This window comes from Malania oleifera, chromosome 8 (assembly GCF_029873635.1).
Source record: "Malania oleifera isolate guangnan ecotype guangnan chromosome 8, ASM2987363v1, whole genome shotgun sequence".
In the NCBI taxonomy this organism is placed as follows: domain Eukaryota; kingdom Viridiplantae; phylum Streptophyta; class Magnoliopsida; order Santalales; family Ximeniaceae; genus Malania; species Malania oleifera.
The window spans coordinates 20808405-20821889 of record NC_080424.1 but is presented as its reverse complement, the minus strand read 5'-3'; the positions used below and the strand labels follow the sequence as shown (position 1 = coordinate 20821889).

The 13485-nt window shown below is 36.2% G+C and overlaps 1 protein-coding gene across 1 annotated transcript in view; it reads left to right on the top strand.

Annotated features, from left to right (window-relative positions):
- Positions 1 to 13258, top strand: part of LOC131161517 (protein-tyrosine-phosphatase PTP1) — a 72791-nt gene extending 59533 nt beyond the window's left edge. The window contains exons 8-9 of the mRNA XM_058117334.1: positions 12607 to 12691; positions 12790 to 13258. Coding sequence (XP_057973317.1) covers positions 12607 to 12691; positions 12790 to 12818 — 114 coding nt within the window. The 3' untranslated portion in view covers positions 12819 to 13258. The remainder of the gene's footprint in view (positions 1 to 12606; positions 12692 to 12789) is intronic.
- The last annotated feature ends 227 nt before the right edge of the window (positions 13259 to 13485 follow it).

The following is a 13485-nucleotide window of genomic DNA, read 5'->3' as shown; positions in this document are numbered from 1 at the left end:
ACCATTTGAGTTGTCCTTTCCTTAACTTATCTTCTATAGGAGCTATGTCTAACTTACCGCGATATGTTCATTTTTTAATTTATCTTTTAACGTTACACCACTCATCCATCTAAGTATTCTCATCTTGAAAACTTTTACGTTTTGGATATGTTATTTCTTAGTTTCCGAACTTTTTAATCCATATAGCATAGCTGGTCTTATAGCCGTCCTATAAAATTTCCCTTTTAATTTAAAGAGTATTCTACGATCACAAAGCACACTTGAAGCACTTCCAATTTACCCAACTTGCTTTAATTCTATGCATTACATCCTCTTCAATTTCTCCCTCAACTTGCATAATAAATCCAAGTTATCTAAATCTACTAGTGCTATTGATTTCTTCATCATCGAGTTTAACTTTGTCTCCAATATTCTTCTTACAATTACTAAAATTACGTTTCATATATTTTGGTTTATTTCTACTTTTCATAAAACCTCAAGATTCTAAAGCTTCTCTCTATAATTATAACTTAGACTCTACTCTAATCCTAGTTTCATCAATCAAGACAATATCATTTGCAAGTAACATACACCATGTAATGTTATTTTGGATTCTCCTAGCCAGTTCATCCATCACTAAAGCAAAAAGATAAGGGCTTAAAGCAGATCCTCGTTGTACACCTATTGTGATTGGGAATTCTCTGGTCTCTCCACTTATAGTCCTAACACTAGTCATTACTCTATCGTACACATCCTTAATAGCATCAGTATTCCTACTACATATATCTTTTTTTCTAAAACCCCACAATACAACTTTTCTAGGTACCTTATCATATGCTTTCTCTAAGTCAATAAATACCATATGCAAGTCCCTCTTCTTTTCCCTAAACTTTTCTATTAATCTTCTTAAAAGATATATAACTTTTGTAGTCGATCTCCTAGACATAAAACCAAATTGATTTTTTGAGACCTTCGTTTCTAGCCTTAATCTTTGTTCAATTACCCTTTCCCACAATTTCATTGTATGACTCATAAGTTTATTTCCACGATAGTTATTGCAATTCTGAACATCTCCTTTCTTTTTGTATATAGGTATTAAAGTGTTTTTTCTTCATTCATTTGACATTTTCTTAGTTTTTATAATTGTGTTAAATAAATTAGTTAACCATAATTCTGTTATCACCTAAGCATTTCCAAACTTCAATTGAGGTGTTATCCAGTCCTATAGTTTTTCCATTTTTCATTTTTTTCATGCAAACTTAAGTTCGTTAACTCTAATCTTGTGATAAAATCTCATATTCTTAGTATTTTCCTCATTTGACAATTCTAAGTTTGAGCCTTCTACGTGGTTTTCATTAAATAACTCACTAAAATAACTTCACCATCTTTCTTTTATGTCTTATTCCTTACCCAAGACAATATCATTCTCACTTTTATTCTTTCTTTTTCTAGTTCTAGCAAGTTTAAATATATCTCTTTTCCCTTCTTTTGTATCTAATCTAGCATGCAAATTATTAAATGATCTATGTTTAGCTTCACTAAGACCTTTTTTGCATCTTTTCTTGCCTCTTTATACTTTTCAAAGTTATTTATGTTTCTACATTTTTATCATGTGTTATACCAAATTATTTTTGTCTTTAGGGCTTTTTAGACATCTTGATACCACCACCAACTTTCTTTGCTTTTGGAGAATCTTCCTCTTGATTCACCTAAAATCTATTTTGCTATCTTTTTAATAGAGCTAGTTATCCCACTCCAAAGAATGTTTGTGTTTACACCATTCTCTATTGTCCAATCACCATCTGTTGAAAAAATATGTTTAGAGAAAATTTTCTTTTCCTTCACAAGTTAATGCCACAAAAAATGAGTTATATTGCTTAGGATCTTGGTTAGAAATTTTAAGCTCAAAACTTGTTTTCAACTTCATTGGTTTTATAATTGTTGAACTTGAGCCCAACTTGATTTGGAATTCTTAAAAAACTAAGCTGAAGTTGATTAAACTAGATATATTTATGAAATAATATTAATTATTTGTGCAACATATATAGTTTTAAATAGATTGATAAAATGTGATATGTTCCATTAAACAATGTAAACTATGATGAAATAACAAAAGCCTCAATTAAGCTTCATTAGGCTAATAAGTGGTATTCAAACTTGGTAACATCTTGCTGAGTCAAGCTACATATGAGTCAAACTCAAGTAACATATGAGCTCGCTTGACTAAGTACTACTTGATGTTGCAGCTCTAATTGCCTTTTATGATAAGCAATAATGGGGAGTCTCCATAAAAAATGAGTTCCATAAACTACTTTCCTAAAGCTTTGGTTGCCTTTTATGATAAGCAATAGTGGGGAATCTCCTTAAAAATTAATTTCCATAAACTACTTTCCCAAAAGCCTGCATGGGTTGATATAAATTTTTATAATAGATATGTTAAGAGAATTGTGTAAATTGGAAGACCTAACCACTATGATAGGTTTCTCCTTTTATTGATAATATATGCCAAGAACATTAAAATGACCATATTCCCTTAGTCACGCTTACTAGAGTAACAATAATGCATAGCAATAATGCTAAATAACTAAAGTAACCAAGTAACACTCACCCTCAAGTTGGAGCATAGATATTGTATGCACCTGCCTTGTTACAAGTGAATTCAACACAAGCATGAGCATCATTGAGGGCTTTAGTTAATAAATCTGGAAATCGGACTTCAAATTTCACATGAGTAGTTGTATTGAGCTTTTGCCCAAGTTTCTCTTGAACAAAGTGACAATCAACTTCAATGTGTTTCGTCTACTCGTGGGAGACTGGGTTGGAGGCAACACGAATTGCAGCTTGATTATCCATAAGTTGAGATTGTGGAAATCAAAGTTCTCCCAACATGTATTTTAGCCAAACAAGTTTTCATGTAGTGTCAGCCATGGTCCAATAGTTAGACTCAGTGCTTAATCAGACCATCGGAGCTTGTTTCTTAATCTTCTCGGACACCAAGTTAACACCTACAAAATCGCAATACCAAGTTCTAGATCCTCTATTGGAAGGTGACTCAGCCCAATCTACATTATATATCCTTGAACATGAGTGTGACGTTGATCTTGATATAAGAGATCTGACCTTGGTGCACCTTTTAAGGTATATCAAGATGCAAATGACTGCATTCCAGTAACTTGTTCTCAAATATTCAAGAAACTAACTCACACACTTGTCACAAAAGATATATCTAGTAGAGATAGTTCAACTTTTTGATGAGTCTCCAGTATCGTCCAAAGTCAGCCAATAAACCACACGCATCTAGGACTAATTTTCTAGTTGGATCCATGGGTGTATCAACAAATTTGGATCTTAACAATTTAGTATCATCCAAAAGGCCTAGAGCATACTTCTGTGAAAAAATGGTTCCACATGAGATATTCATGCTTCTATACCCAGGAAGTATATCAATGGCCCTACAGAAAAAGCTTTAAGCTCTGTACCTTGATTATCATCATGAATAATCACAATACTATCCACATGCACATCCTACTAGAAGTTGTATGATGATAAAATACAAAGTGATTTATCACATGCCGCTGAAGACCAACCTCAAGTACTACGACACTCAATTGACCAACCATGCTTTGGAAGACTATTTTAGAGCTCAAAAGGATTTCTTGAGCCAATTCTAATCTTGACTCTTCCCCAACAATAATAGATACAATACTAACAAAAGAGTGGTATGAGGGTGACAAATCATAGCTAATGAAATTAAAGATTGGATGGTGGGTATTGGTGTGTTTACCTTTTTAGATAGCCATCACAAGATCAAAAAATTGGAAAGGAAGAGGTAGAAGGTGGAGGAGGCTCTACTCTCTTGAGTTGCTGCTGTCTATAGGCATGCAAAGTAGGATGATCAAGCAACGGGAAATGCCTGAATTGGATTCAAAAGGAATGGATAGGTATAACGGTTTAGGATCCGGAAAGCTAGGTAGAGGAAGGGACTGATCAAGGTCAAGAGGACTGAAGGAATTAGAATAGTATGGCATGTTCTAAAGAAGGTAATATGAGACAAAGAATTGATGTAAAGTAGGCCTATAACATCAATATCCCTTTTGGATACAAGACTAGCTCAAAAAAGTGCATTTGGTAGCACGAGGATACAACTTAAAGAGACTTGGACTTAATTGATGGACAAAGACAACCTAATATACAGGAAGGAAGTGAGAACAAAGAAGCCTTTGGAAAGAGAATTGAATATGGTATTCTACCACCAAGGACTGAGGATGAAGTTTTATGGATGAGAGAGTAAGTAGTAAGCCCGACATCATTCCAAAAAACTCTGAGAATATGTTTATTTTTCCTCTCAACAACTCCATTTTGTCAGAGATTATGGGCATAGGATGATTGATGGATCATACCAATTAGTTATATGGGTAGTGAATTGGGTAATGAAATACGCCTTAGCATTATAACTATGAAGCATCATGGTTGATACATCAAATTGAGTCCTCATATGATAACAGAAGGCACAAAAGATATTAAACAGGTCAATCTTTCATTCAATACATCCAAGTCATCCTAAAATAGTCACTAACAGATGTAACAAATTATCATTACTCCAATTTTGACATGACATGATAATGCAACTTTGACGTGACATGATTAGGACCCAAAACATTAGAATGAACTAACATGAAAGTTTTATTGACTCGAATATCAAGACAAACACAATGGCGCTTTTCTGACTAACAAGACTAGCACTCTAGATTTGACACTAACTCTTTTAACTTGTCTAATGTAGGATGACCAAGCTAGTGGATTTTAAGTGGTGTAATAGTAGCAGGGTAGGCAATTAGGGGAGAGAGCAACTCAATTTAGTAATGTCCACCAGCCTCACGTACCATGTGAATCGTCTATGTCTTCAAATCTTAAATAGCAACAAAATTTGGAAAGAAGGAAACTGTTGAATAATTGGGTAAAATGAAGACCTAAGTTCAATGATAGGTCTCTCCTTCTATTTATATTACATGTCAAGTACAATGCCAATGACCATAATACCCTTACTAACTCACATTTATTACTAACAAAACTCTAACACATAATAATAATGCTAAATGACTAAATAACCATTAAAACTCCCCCTCAAGTTGGAGCATATATATCATATGCTCCTAACTTGTTACAAATGAATTTCATATGTTCCCAAGGATTTAATGAACAAATTAGCGAGCTGAAACTCAGACTTCAAATGAGTGGTTGTAATGAGCTTCAATACAAGTTTCTCTTGAATAAAGTGGCAATCAACTTCAATGTGCTTTGTTCGCTTATTGAAAATCAAGTTGGAGGCAATATGAATAGCAGTTCGATGATCACACACCAACTCCGTAGGCTAAGAATATGGGAAACCTAGTTCTTTCAACATGTTTTTCAACCAGACAAGTGCACATATAGTGTGCACCTTGGCCCTATATTCTGACTCAGCACTTAACCTGACCACCACAGTTTGTTTCTTTCTTTTCCAAGACACCAAATTACTACCGACAAAGATACAATACGTAGTTGTGGATCTTCAATTGGAAGGTGACCCAACCCAATCTGCATTTGTATATCCCTAATTATGAGTGTGAACCCGGATCCCGTTCTTATTGATGCACCTTTGAGATATCTCAAAATGTGAATTACTACATTCGAATGACTTCTTCTCGAGGAATCAAGAAATTGACTCATAACACTTGTTGCGAAGGATATATCTAGTCGAGTGACTGTGAGATAATTCAACTTTCCAACAAGTCTCTGGTACTGACCTGGGTTAAGCAACAAATCACCCATATCTGGCACTAACTTACTATTAGGATCCATGAGTGTATCAACAAGTTTGGATCCCAACAACCCCGTGTGATCTAAAAGATCAATAACATACTTCCTTTTTGACAATACAGTTCCTATACGAGATCTCAGTACTTCTATACTTAAGAAGTACTTCAATAGTTCCAAGCCCTTGGTCTGAAACTTACTGACACTATATAGGAAAATATTAAGGTACTAGATGTCTTGATCATCGTCACCAGTGATTACAATGTCATCCATATAGAAAAGAAGCAAAATCCTACTAGATGGAGTATGACGATAAAATACAGAGTGATCTACTACACACTGTTAGAACGCCAAACTCAAGTACTGTAGTATTAAACGGCAAACCATGCTTTTGGAGATTGTTTTAATCCATATAATGATTTCTTAAGCCAACATATTGAGCTTGACTCCCCCTAAGCAACAAACCCAGGTGGTTGCTCCATATATTCCTCCTCATGAAGATCATCATGTAGGAAAGCATTCTTCACATCTAATTGATGTAAAGGTCAATGACAAGTTGTGTCTGAAGAAATGATTAAATGTAGTGAGATAAGTTTAAAGACCGAAGAGAATGTGTCTGAATAATCCAAACTGTACACTTAAGTATATCACTTAGCAACAAGACAAGCCACAAAACCATTAGGATTAACTTTCACATTGTACATCCAGCGACAACCAACTAGAGGCTTATTGGAAGGAAGAGTTACCAAACCCCAAGTATCACTGTCATGTAGTGCACACATCTCTTCAACCATTATAGTTCTCCATTCAAAATGGGACAGGGCTTTAGAAATAGATTTTGGAAGAACAAAAGAAGACAAAGTACTAACAAAATAGTAGTACGAGGGTGATAAAAAATCATAACAAACAAAATTAGAGATTGGATGTTGGGTAAAAGTGCGTTTACCTTTCTGAACAGCTATAAGAAGATCAACATCATGGGAAATAAGATCATCTGACAATGGAACTAAAGGCGCAGTAGTTGAAGTTGGAAGAGGCTCTCCTTCCATGAGTCGCTTGTGTATACCTGCAAATTGGGATGATACAAAAGACAAGAAGGACTCAAACTGGATGAAGATGTAGGAGGATTGGGCATGGATAATAGGTTTGGATCTGGAAGGAAAGGTAGAGGAAGGGACTCATCAAGGTCAATAAAACTCAAGGAATCAGAATAGTCTAGTGTAGACTCAAAAAGAGTGATATCAGCCTAGACAAAGAATCCATGAAAAGTAGGACTATAACATTGATATCCCTTTTGAGTATAGGAATGGCCCAAAAAAATACATTTGATAGAACAAGTATCCAACTTATCAATTCCTAGAGTTAATTGATGGAAAAAGGACATGCAGCCAAATATACTAGGAGGAAGGAGCCTTAGGGAAGACAACTTAATATGGGATTTTACCACCAAGGACAAAGGATTGCATTTTATTGGTGAGGGAGTGACTTCAAGAATATGTTTGTTTTTCCACTCTACAACTCCATTTGTTGTGGGGAGTGAGCACAAAAGGACTGATGGATCATACTAGAATTTGTCATGTAGGTAATGAATTGGGTACTAAAGTACTACGTAGCATTATCACTAAGAAGTTTCTTGATTGGAATATCAAATCGAGTCCTTATTTGGGAACAAAAGGCACAAAAGATATTAAATGTCTTGGAATGGTCTTTCATTAAATATAACCAAGTCATCCTAAAAGTACCGAAACCCCAACATCGATGTGACACAACTTGGACACCAAATATTGAAATGGACTAGCATGAAAGGACTAAACACCCATTTGTCGACCCGGGAAGCAAATGGAAAATGATGATGTAAATTAATTGACAAGACTCACACTCAATATTAGACACAAAACTCAATGTAGGAACTAGCTGTTTTGACTTGTCCAAGGATGGAGACCAAGGCAACAATGGATTTGAAGTGGTGTAGCTGCGACTGTGCAGGCAATGGGAGGAGAAGGCGACTCAAAGTAATAAGTCCACAAGCCTCACATCTTGTGCCAATTGTCTTCCTCATCTTCATATATGAATAACCATAGAATCAGGGAAGAAAGTGATGGAACAATTTAGTGACTTTGTAAACTTACTGACATGAGCTTGAAAAGAGATTTAAGAATGTATAAAGCAGAAGAAAGACAGATGGAAGGAGTAGGATTTACTATTCCTATCCCCTTAACAGTAATGTAGCAAGTGTAACTTGAGGTAGATTTTTGGGATACTATAGATCTTAAAAGAAGTTGGTTGCACCTGTTATATGGTCAGCGGCAGCAGAATCAATAACCCAAGGACTAGTGGGAAAGATACCAAATGACATATAGACTGTAGGATTACCATTCTAGTAAAAAATGCAATGTGATAAGATGCTTGTTGAGATGATTGATACTGTAGAAACCTTGAATACTCCTCTGATATAGTCATAGTACACGATTCACTCAAACAAGTGACTAACAAGGGAACCATACTTTTGGGACGCGCGAACTCCATCCCAACACTCACAAACTCAAACCAATGATAACAAGATTAATTGCTGGAACAATCGGAACAACCATAAAGAAGGTGACCCACCATGAACAAGTCACAAATAAATCAGTACGAGGCTGCCATAGCACCAAGAAACTCAAATGTGCAGTCCCAAGAAGCCAACACAAAGCATTGGAACAATTGGAGAGGTGAACCACCAAAACTACCACGGACAAATCACCAATGACTTTTACTGACATTGAATAACAACTAACGAATTAGGACGAGTGCATGGTCACAACAAAGATTGGATCTTTGAGCAAAACACATGCCCAACAGCTTGATATTTGGTATATGGAAGGAATTAGAAATTGAATCAAAAGCACAGCAAATCCCACTGTTTCAGACCCAATAAATTCAATAACCAGTGATGACAGCTTTACGGAGCATCAAACAACCATTCTTCAGGTGCCACACGTGAGCAATTTAAAAAAATGAGACCTTTGGACAAAAAACATCACGATAAACTCCATCAACATGTTAATAGAGCAATTTGATCACTGCTGGATGATTTCAGGTAAAAAACATGCCTGAAAGTAGCTTCACGCACCAGCGCGTGGGGTCGGCCATGGAAACCTTCTACCGGTGCATGAGGGCGCATGGGACACTTCCTGGAGATGGAATTTCAGTGGGGGGCAGATCGGCAGGGTGTGTGGGTGACTATGGTGGTGTTTGTGCAAAATCTATGGTAGATTTTTTGTTCCTGAACTGGCAGTGTTGCCCAGGAAATTCCAGCAACTGGTTTGACTGCTGGCTGTTTTCTAGAGCTATAGTGTCGCTGGAAATTCTTTTATGATGGTAGACATGCAGCGGATTTTGGGTTTTAGGATTCAGTTTTGATGGTGGTAGTAACAATTAGGGTTTAATTTCAGAATCATGATCTGATACCATGTTGAATAAGTGGGTAAAATGGAATACCTAACTTCAATGATAGGTCTCTCCCTCTATTTATTATATATGTCAAGTACAATGACAATGACCATAATACCCTTACTAAGTCGCACTTATTACTAACAAAACTCTAATACATAATAATAATGCTAAATGACTAAATAACCATTAACAGTTACATGACAATTTAGCAACCTTGTAATCCTACTAGTAGACGTGAGATTGGAAGGGATTTGGGAATAAAAAAACGGAAGAAAGAGGGATTGAGCGAGTAGGATTTTTACTATTCTTATCTCTTTAACATTAACAGTGGACCCATCAGCAAGGGTAAGTTGAGGTAGGTTTTCAGAATACTGTTAGGCAAAAAAATAAAATAAAAAATGGTTACACTCATAATATGGTCAGTGACAGTAGGACTGATGACCCGAGGACTGGTGGGACAGATACTAGATGACATGTAAACTGTAGGATAGCAAAATATGCAATGTGATGAGATGCCTGGACTGCAGGAACCTCGAATGAGACAAATATAGTATGTTGTTTGCCAATGGCTGAACAATAGAGTGGAATCTATGGTGACTGATGAGGGAAACATACTTTCAAGGTTCATGGACTTCCCAACCCCCACAAACACCACCAATCACAAATGCAACGATACAGCAGTGCTAAGGCACTAATATAGCCCAAACACATCATGAAAACACTGATACAGCCCCATACACATCATTAACACATACAGCACTGCCAGACCCCGAATTACTAGTCACAAACAGCTTCTAACAGCATTAATGAAGTGCTGTGAGTGAGGAACTAAAAAGTTGGATCTTTGGACCAAAATCCATGACCCACAATACGATATCATAGTTTATAATTGGATTCAGGACACGATGGAAAATCAGGTCAAATGCGAGATTTAACAAAGCCTCACATGCGGGCTGTCAGCTTTCACCTGGTGCGTGAGGGCAAGTGGCTGGGCTTCCAGCGATGGGATTTTAGGAAGCTAGAGGTCAATGATGCCTGTGGGCAACCATAGTTCTGGTTTTTCAAAATCTCAAGGATTACTATGGTTCTGAACTGGCTGTGTTGTTCAGAAATTTTCCCGCAACTGCTGGATCTGTTTCAGGCCTAAAGTGGTAAATGATCCTTCTACAGTGGCATACATGTATAGGATTATAGAGTTTAAGACTTGGTTCGGCGGTGGCTGCAGCACATAGGGTTTTTAGGTCATGAGAACCTGCTATGATACCAAGTTAAAGAGTGTTGTGTAACTTGGAAGATCTAGTCACAATGATAGGTCTCTCCCTCTATTTATAATATATGCCAAGTACATTAAAATGACTAAAACAGCAAAAACACAGCAATAGTGCTAAATAACTAAAGCAACCAGTTATAAGATATTTATTGGGATTAGAGCCAGTGATCATTGTCCTGCATTGATGTAACATAAAATTTTCAAGTGCTTTGCTGTATCTGATTCTGTTTGTCTATAGTCCTGATTTCTTGGAAAGCTGTGTGCTTAAATTGTTTAATGTTTATTATAATTGCTCCTTACTGTTACTTGTCTATAATTAAGTTCAACGTGATACTGTGAAACATTTGTTTAGGACTTCGGTGTTTGATGAACAGAAATGAGGACATTTTTTTTTTCATGGGCATTATTACTGAGACCCTATTACTTATTAAAAAGAAATTGTTACTTGAAGCACCGACTGTTGTTTAGTTTTGATGCTTCAAATGTCCCATTTGCTTTATGTAGTATTTAAATTTTGCTTCCCTACTAATTATGACACCATCTCCTTTCTGTGATGAGAGAAAAAGCAATGCCTGAGGGGCAATGAAAGAAAAACCGTTGTGTCAATGTTATTCTTAGATGTTAGATGTTATTATTCCGACTAGGTGATTCATTGGCGAAAAGAGGGCCTTCATCCTTCTTGCTTGAAGCTGCATCAAAGAAGCATTTTACTCCTACCAGACAAACCACTGGTTGGGCGAGCTTGTCAACACGCTAAAAAGTAAAGACAAGATGGCTGTGTTTGGAAGGAGCTCATTTTGTGAAAGCCTGCTGAAAGGGACCTTAAGTTTGACTATCCTCATCTTAAAGGAATAACTTCATTTAGTTTTAAATTCTCATTGCTTTTGTCTTTCAGCTTGAAATTTTAAGGCAGTCTTTTAATAAGTGTTAGTTGATTTATAAAGGGATTTTTTGTCACATGTTGATGCCATGTGCTTAGAAGTCATGAAGGGTATTTTGATGGCTTTATGCCAGAACATGGCAGTGGCCTTCTGGTTGAGCCTCTATGTTCTATTTTTGTGTTTATGTACTATTATAATTATTATGTTCGTTGTATATTTGATATACAATCCATATTATTTTATTTTATACTAGTGTTGAATCAGCTTTAAAGGTGGATTAGCATGCTGAAGCATTGTGCATAGAACAATTACATTCTACTTGATTAGGGAATTTTAGATTTGGAATGATCATTATGGGTTTAGTTTGCATGATGCTTACAAACCACTTGACATTTTACAACAGTTCTTTCCAAGTAGAGAGTGGTAACTGATATCCAGTGCATATGATTCTTGGATACTTTCCAATGAGAGAATACTTAAGAGTTGAATTTGTTGGATGATGAAACTGGATGTTTTTTAGCACAACACTCCTAAATATCATTTAGTTTTAAATTTGTGCGCCCAAATGCTTAAGCTTTCATAGTATATGGACCATGTTGTTCCTAATAAAATTTCCAGCTGAATGATGTAACATTATTAAGCTCAGTTTGTCTTTCCTAACACATGCACCATTTAAAATGAGATAATGTTAAATATTACATGTTTTATGAATACTAATAGATCACTTATAAGCTTTGGTCTATGACCACTTTTGCCGATACATCTACTAATCAGATGTCCTTGGGATTTAGGGCATTGCAGATGTCATTGTGATTTAAGGCATGGCTTTTCATTCTAAATGTCATCTTAAATAATTAAAATTTAACTTTATTTGATTAGTTTATTTTGTTATATCTTAATTAGATTTGTTAGTGCTTTAAATTAGATTAGCTCTGAAGTTTCATTTGAAATGCATTTATATGTTGCACGCTTGGGGTTCTGGCTGAACAGCCATTGCCACTTTTATGTTCTGCCATTGCCATTTTCTTTTGTTGTGCTCATGCAAATCAAGGAGTCAATTGCAATGTAGAAAGTTGGGGTAGTGTGTGGTGTTCTGCCTTCGCCATTTTCTTTTATACGCCTGACACCCTGCATGCTCAATGTTCACTAGGAGCAATTCATTTTCCTTGCATTTTTCAACCCTTAGCATGTTCATTGCCCACTAGGAGTAATTCCTTTGTAGTCCTGACTACTTGCTCAATGTAGGAGCAATACATGTTCTGCTACAAAGCTGTAGTTGATGAACTGGAAGACATTGTCTCGGGTTATAACATTGAAAGGAGCCAGAATGGTATCTTGATTACTCTCTCATTTTTGTATCTTGTTGGTTATGGATCTGTAGGATACATTTGGTACTTCCAAGTTTTTTATTTTTATTTTTTTGTGCAGCTGGAGTGGCAACTATGAGCTCAGATTGAACAGATGCTGACCTGAACAAAGTCAAGTTCATCTGTGGGCACATTGCTTCTGAAAACAAGAAGTTAGAACTGCATTTTCCCCTGCCAGATTGATTTTGATGCATCTTAGTTCTGGTAAAACAAAGAACCCCGATTAACAGCTGTCCTTGAGTCCCTTGGTCCTCTGCCCTTAAACTCACAGCAGCGTTGCAGTGCATTAGAGCTGGATTGCCCTTCGTTTCATGCTATACTGACCGCAGCTAATTGTCAAAATTTACAAGTCGAATAAATTGCTTCTGTTTTGGACTTTTGCCAATTAAAGGAAGTGTATTTTAAGTGGCAATGTTTACCTGCTTAATGCAAACAATAAGTTCACCTCATTTTCCTGTTTCAGATTTCTGTATGTTGAGCACTATTATGTAGTACATAGGTTCAAATGCCTATCTGATGCAGTCCCAAAACTTTAGAGGTCTTCTATAATTGCCATGATGAAAGTTTTGAGGTCTTTCAATTTCTGAGGTGTTTAATGACATCCAGATGCTGTTTTCCCCTGTTTCTAGACGAAATTTGTCCAAAACTGCTGTAGAATAATTGTCCAGCCCAGATTGATTCAAAGAGAGGTGCAGAGGACATAAAGAACAGGCAGAGATTCTGTTTATTATTAATTTCACAAGCTTGTCTGTGATCA